Source organism: Scylla paramamosain, chromosome 7 (assembly GCF_035594125.1).
Source record: "Scylla paramamosain isolate STU-SP2022 chromosome 7, ASM3559412v1, whole genome shotgun sequence".
NCBI lineage: Eukaryota > Metazoa > Arthropoda > Malacostraca > Decapoda > Portunidae > Scylla > Scylla paramamosain.
Window position 1 is genome coordinate 9,670,001 of NC_087157.1, and position 7,529 is coordinate 9,677,529.

At 38.8% G+C, this 7,529-nt stretch overlaps 1 protein-coding gene across 1 annotated transcript in view; it reads left to right on the forward strand.

Annotated features, from left to right (window-relative positions):
• Window positions 1–6,159, forward strand: part of LOC135102035 (bromodomain-containing protein 3-like) — a 35,041-nt gene extending 28,882 nt beyond the window's left edge. The window contains exons 3-5 of the mRNA XM_064006681.1: window positions 2,698–2,859; window positions 4,336–4,434; window positions 5,278–6,159. Coding sequence (XP_063862751.1) covers window positions 2,698–2,859; window positions 4,336–4,434; window positions 5,278–5,385 — 369 coding nt within the window. The 3' untranslated portion in view covers window positions 5,386–6,159. The remainder of the gene's footprint in view (window positions 1–2,697; window positions 2,860–4,335; window positions 4,435–5,277) is intronic.
• The last annotated feature ends 1,370 nt before the right edge of the window (window positions 6,160–7,529 follow it).

Consider the following 7,529-nt stretch of genomic DNA (forward strand, 5'->3'; position numbering starts at 1 on the left):
CCCGGAAACTGACTGCACTGTCACCACTGTCTTGGTGACGGCAGAGCAGGTTGAGCGGCTACTTGGTGCGGTGGATGTGGGTAAAGCCACAGGCCCGGATGACGTCAGCCCACGGCTCCTCAAGCACTGCGCTAGAGAGCTGTCAGCTCCTCTCACCACCGTCTTCACATCTTGCCTGAGGGAGAAGAAGTGGCCCTCAGTATGGAAGGAAGCGCGTGTGGTACCGGTCCATAAAAACTCAAGGTCTGAGCCCAACAACTACAGACCCATCTCCCTGCTCTCAGTGATGGGCAAGTTGCTGGAGAAAATAGTGGCTGCTGCCATCTACCAACACCTGAGCGAGAACCACCTCCTCTCAGACAGGCAGTTTGGCTTCAGGCCTGGCATATCCACCGCAGACCTCCTCCTCATCATCTCCAAGGACTGGCAAGACGCCCTGGAAGAAGGCCTGGACACCCTTGTGGTGGCCCTCTCTCTCTCTCTCTCTCTCTCTCTCTCTCTCTCTCTCTCTCTCTCTCTCTCTCTCTCTCTCTCTCTCTCTCTCTCTCTCTCTCTCTCTCTCTCTCTCTCTCTCTCTCTCTCTCTCTCTCTCTCTCTCTCTCTCTCTCTCTCTCTCTCTCTCTCTCTCTCTCTCTCTCTCTCTCTCTCTCTCTCTCCGTCTCTCTCTCTCTTTCCGTCTCTCTCTTTCTGTCTCCCTCTCTCTCTCTCTCTCTTTCCGTCTCTCTCTCTCTCTCTTTCCTTCTCTCTTTCTGTCTCTCTCTCTCTCTCTCTTTCCGTCTCTCTCTCCGTCTCGCTCTCTCTTTCTTTCCGTTTCCCTCTTTCTTTCCGTCTCTCTCTCTTTCTTTCCGTCTCTCTCTTTCTTTCCGTCTCTCTCTCTCTTTCCGTCTCTCTTTCCGTCTCTGTCTCTTTCCGTCTCTGTCTCTTTCCGTCTCTTTCCGTCTCTGTCTCTTTCCGTCTCTTTCCGTCTCTGTCTCTTTCCGTCTCTCTCTCTCTCTCTCTCTCTCTCTCTCTCTCTCTCTCTCTCTCTCTCTCTCTCTCTCTCTCTCTCTCTCTCTCTCTCTCTCTCTCTCTCTCTCTCTCTCTCTCTCTCTCTCCGTCTCTCTCTCTCTCTCTTTCCGTCTCTCTCTCTCTCTCTTTCCGTCTCTCTCTCTCTCTCTTTCCGTCTCTCTCTCTCTCTCTTTCCGTCTCTCTCTCTCTCTTTCCGTCTCTCTCTCTCTCTCTTTCCGTCTCTCTCTCTCTCTCTTTCCGTCTCTCTCTCTCTCTCTTTCCGTCTCTCTCTCTCTCTCTTTCCGTCTCTCTCTCTCTCTCTTTCCGTCTCTCTCTCTCTCTTTCCGTCTCTCTCTCTCTCTCTCTCTCTCTCTCTCTCTCTCTCTCTCTCTCTCTCTCTCTCTCTCTCTCTCTCTCTCTCTCTCTCTCTCTCTCTCTCTCTCTCTCTCTCTCTCTCTCTCTCTCTCTCTCTCTCTCTCTCTCTCTCTCTCTTGAAATATTGATGCAACAGTTGCTCTTTTCTGTTACTTTGGAGCTTTCTTTCAGGGAGTATGCATGTTTGTGGGTGGGTTGGGGGATTGGGTAGTCTTGGGTTAGCATTGCCTTTGGTAATGCTGTGATGAACAATCTGCCAGTGTTGGTGTGTATATTTTGTGTGTTTTGCTGTGTGATGATTAGCATGGATGGTTTGGCAGCCTTGTCTTAGAATAATATTCTTTAGGCAGCTACCAGTGTGTGATATGATGTTGAGAGTGAAATTTAAATTAGACATCCTTGTGAAGCAGTGTTGCATAAAATTCCTAAGAGGAAAATGATGCTCTGTACTTATCACAGAAAACATATTTTTGAAGCAAATAGGATCTAGACTAGACACAGATTAGCACTAATGTGATTTACATCTTGTATGATTTTTGTTGGAAACTGTTAATAGTCAGCATTTTTTTAACCTTTATTTTTCATTATAGTATATTTAATGAGGCAGAATAGCAGACTGGTTTTTCTCCTTGGAATGGTTTGAATTGAGTTACAAAGGTGCCTTAGATCCAAACTGTTTTAAGAAAACTTGAAACATTGATACTTTTCTATGTGAGTTCTTTCATTGTTGTCACTGTCTGTAGCTAGTCATACCAGCTAAGGCAGACAGGAGACGTGGAATACAATTAGCCATCTTGTATTCTATGATCTCAAGTCTTAGAGGCAATGGCTTGTTGCTTTGGTCTATAGTTTAACAAGTTAAAACAGGCCAAATGATACAGTAGACATTTCCACAACATACGGTAATACACAAATCACTAGATTTTAGATATGTCATACTAATGAGTTGATATTAAGGTACCAGTTTCTTTAACATCAAATAGAATATTTGATGTTACATTTGCAGATGAATTTTGATGTGTATTGGAAACATTATTTCTGAAAATCTTCATGTTCTTTCTTGAAATTTTTATGATGTGCTGTATGTGTTTTAAAATATCCATGAGCCATCATCCCCTTGCATACCATTTCATCTGCTTTCTAAATACACAAACATCCAGCCTGCTCTTTTAGTTATTATGGAGACCATAGACAGGTATTTATACTGTTCAAGTATGTTTTAGACATATTTGAATTGATGGATAGGGTGTTTATGTGTTCATGTAGTAATTTGATGACCTTTTTAGAACTAATTTCCAGGAAAAAAGTTATTCATGATGGTGTCTTTATTTTCAGAAGGGGATTAAGAGGAAAGCAGACGCAATGAATCCAATGATTGGCAACTCTAATTTAGATGCATTTTCACCAGGGCTAGGAGAAAAGATGGGGAAGATATCCTCTCGGAGAGAGTCAGGCAGACAAATCAAGAAGGTAAACAAGGATTTACCAGATTCTCAGGTAAATATTAGAGTGATTCTTCTGATATATATATCTGAGTCTCGGTTTTAAGCTTTGTTTGTTATTAATAGGTAGTCTGGATTCTTTTCCGTCTGTATGCCTGATGAAAATTTTTTAATGGAAATGCAGTGATTGGTCTTTTTTAAGTTGCTGCTGATAGATGGGTATAATAGTATGCCCTCATCATAAGTAATTAGCTCATTATTTTGCATAAATGCATCATGGCATATGGCAGAAAGTTTTAGAAGTAGTTACTTAATTTGATATATTTTATGTGTACTCCCTTTATTATAACACAGCACCACTAATTGAAGCTTTTATTGTTTTACCAATAATTGGAATGATAGAAGGCCAGTATAACTTGTTTCACATAATTTGATTTATTCATATGTACATGAATTTTATTGGAAAAAAAAATTACATTTTAGAGTTTATTTTTCTGTTCTTTAAGCACATTTTTGGTGTTGTAATTAATGGTGCATCTTGTTGAATTTTTGCTGTTATGAGGTGCTATGTATTCCATTTCTCACTCCCTCATTCTTGTTTGTCCATATCACATCTGCCAGTTTATATTGTGCTTTATCTCTTCAATATATGAATGCATGCATGAATCTGTCTTCCCATTCTGATTCCCTTCTGATTTTCCTTTCCTTTATTCATGGAAGAAGTCTTCTAATTTCTCTCAGTAACATATTTTGATAACACAAGTTATCTTTTCTGTTTTTCTCTCAAGAATAAAACCTTGAAGCTATGGCTTTATTAAATAATTGTTCTGTTTCTTTCTGGTCTTTTTCTTTCCTAGATCTGTTCAAACTATAGTCAAACCACATTTTAGATATCTGTGCATATGCATATAGTGAATTACTTATTTAGCAAAAGTTACATTAACACTAAATTGAGGATCAAGGCTCATACATGTGTTGTCTTCTGGGCATTGTGTTGAGGATTGCAAAGTATTTACACTGCATTTTATGATTCAAATAAAGTTGTAGATGTTTCAAGGGGAAGTGATTTTATTCATTCTTAAAGGCCCCTATACACTCAATCATGATTGCACAGTCATCGAGATTGTGCAAACAGTGTTTGGGCCACACACTATGAGTAAGATTGAACAATCATTACTTACCTGTTGCAGTTTGTGGAGTGAAGATGAGTAAAGCGGCTGCAAGTATAGCCATTCTGCTGGCTTTAGACGATGAAGAAGAAAAGAAAATTGTGAAATGAAAGGTGTGGATGAAAGAGTGGCTTAAAAAAAGAAATAAATTCACACATGAAAACCTCCTACAGGAATTGCTTCTCTCTGCTCCTGCAGATTACAAAATTTTTTTACGTATGGACAGAGAATCATTTATGGATTTGCTAGAAAAGACTATGCCTCTGATACAGAAAACGGATACTAAGCTGAGAGATTCCATTTCACCCAGTGAAAGGCTTTCCAGTACTCTACGATTCTTAGCTACTGGACAAACATTTCAGGAACTTGTGTTCGCCACTGCCATCTCTCCACAAAGTCTTGGTCGTATCGTTATGGAAACCTGTAATGCCATCATCACTGTATTGAAGGAGCATATTAAGGTAAGGTGAATTACGTACAGTTTAAAGAAATACGATTTATTGGGTATCATAACATTGTTTTAAGACTATTTGAGAAAAAAATGTATATATACTAACTTTGACCTGTTACGTAAGTTAATTACCTACTGTGAAAATGAACTTGATTGATTGCTTACGAAAAATAAACAATAAGCCTACATACTTATTTCCACCACCAATGTGCCATAATGTATGTTATTTTATAAGCTGTAATGGGGATCACTAAGAAGGTCTGCCACCGTTCTGTAAACACGCACTCCTTCCACATCTGCATTAGTGGCAATATTCCCCTGAGTAGTGCTAAGTCCACTGGTATTTGAATTGGTCTCGGATGAAAGATCACAAAAAGGCGTGGAAGATCTAGTGTGAACATCAGCATTTTCATTAATTTTCACGCTATGTCTGTGCAATGTGCCTAAACGAGCCTCAAAGAGAATATCATTAATAGCCTTCCTTGCATATATTTGCTGTTCTGCAGTCACATTCCGGAATTCTTGAGCCCAGCTCCTTGCTAGTGTATCAATGGAGTCGTTACTCTGTTGAAGATGTGCACAAGCAAGGGAAAGTGCTTCGTAACGTTTACTTTCCATGTCACATTTCTTTGTCCTCTTTGAGGTATGAGAATATACCTCCTGTGACTCTGTGGCAGATGTGGACGGCTCCTGCAAAATAATAGGAGTATATAATAACGGTCAAAGTTTACTTTTTTTATAAAGATAGTGGTGGTAAAGATATAACTTATGAAATTCATAACAACAATAACGGAAATTAATATGATTAAAACATTGACATTTATTTCAAATTCTATCTATTTCTTTATTACAGATCCCCAAAACATCAGACGAATGGTTAGAAGTTGCTGCAGCATTTGAGAGGACTTGGCAGTTTCCCCATTGTATCGGGGCAGATCGATGGGAAGCATGTGCAAATTAAGAAACCTTGTGGTTCTGGTTCATACTACTACAACTACAAACATACATTCAGCATTGTGTTAATGGCTGTTGTTAATGCCAGATATGAATTTATGATGGTTGATGCAGGTGCCAATGGTAGAGTATCGGATGGTGGGGTGTTTGGAAACACAAAATTTGGTAAGAGGCTGAAAGAAAAGCAGTTAAATATTCCAGAGCCAAACGCCATGCCTGGGTGCCCTGGAGTTATGCCATATGTATTCATTGCAGACGATGCCTTTCCTTTACTTGATAACCTCATGAAGCCCTTTGCACACAGACAAATGACAAAATCACAAGCTGTCTATAATTACAGACTGTCACGAGCTCGACGGATTGTTGAAAATGCTTTTGGAATAATGTCATCATGATTTAGAGTTCTTTTGTCTTCCATTAATGTATGTCCAGCAAAAGCTACAACAATAGTAATGGCATTTTGCTATCTTCATAACTACTTAAGGAAACGAAACGTGCAAGCATATCTAGATCCCGGATTTGGTGTAGACGATGTGAGTAGGACGCAGGGTAATGAAGGGAATTTTAGATCTGACAAGCAACCTATTCCGCTGGCACCAACATGTTCTCGTAATGCTACTTCGTCTGCTAAGACTGTAAGGGATGCATTTTGTAATTACTTCAATAACGAAGGGTCTGTTTCTTGGCAGGAGTCTAGGATTGACATGTAATGCAAAATCATTTGTGTATTCTATAATCTTTGTCAATGTCAAAATCATGGATTACACTATTTGACTGCCAACTTTTGTTTGATTATATAACATTATATACATAATGTTAACAAAAGTTATTTATATACCTATGTTATCAAAGGTTATGTATTATGTCCCTGGTGCTATTTGTCATTTACATTGGCTTTAGGTAATGAATAAGAAATTAATTGGTTGCACTGTATATATATATATATATATATATATATATATATATATATATTATATATATATATATATATATATATATATATATATATATAATATATATATATATATATATATATATATTACAAATCTAATTATGTTATTATGAAAATAAAAAGGGGGAATACTTACAGTATGATCTATTGATCCCTCATTACCATCTTGTTCCCCATCATCCAGACTTGACACTCCTTGCTGCAATTCTTGGTCGCGAAGGAATGCGAGCTCATCGAAGTACCACAGTGAAGGCTTGTAAACATCATCTGACCCAGCACCGGACTTCACACTGTTCATCACCTTCTTCAGTTCTCGACGATAGTTGGAACGTAAACTATTTATTTTCTTGGTTACTGTGGCACGAATTGGCATTTAGGTCAATTTCTCTGATTTTGTCAATTAATTTCACGTAGCATTCACTTTTTAAGCTTCTGTTCTTGTACTCGTCACTTTTTACTTTCCACAAAGCAGGAAAATCTCTGTATAGTTGGATGAACTCCCTCCAAAATTCCTTAGTGTCCAGTGTGCTCGCCATGGTTAACAAGGAAAGACTGAGCTGTTGGCGCAATCATCGCCACTGACTATAACTCATGATGGTGCAACTACTATGATTGAGCTTACAAAATCAAACCGTGTCGGAAATTCCTCAATCATCTGCGCAAACACTCAATCACGCCCACTCACACAGGATATGCTTGCGCAATCATGAATATTGTACAATCATGATTGACAGTGTATAGGGGCCTTATAATTGTCCACTTCGACAATTATATTAAATAGGTAGTATACAAGGATACTTGCTGATGACATCACTTAGCCTAGACAGTTCTTTTAGCCTTTACTCTTGACATCTAAATGAATCATCTAGCTTTGTATTTCATAAACTGATATGTCCTAGCTTTCATCTCCACTAAACACTCCACTAAACATTTTAAATTAAATTCTTAATAAAAAAAAAAAATGCATGATTTTGGTAGGGTCATAGGTGGTGCAGCAACTTTTGTGTTTGCAATATGTGAAAATGCAGTGGAGATAGATGTGTTTTTAGGCATGATCCTCCCTCCATTCTCTCTCTCTCTCTCTCTCTCTCTCTCTCTCTCTCTCTCTCCTCTCTCTCTCCTCTCTCTCTCTCTCTCTCTCTCTCCTCTCTCTCTCTCTCTCCTCTCTCTCTCTCTCTCTCTCTCAACTATAATATGAA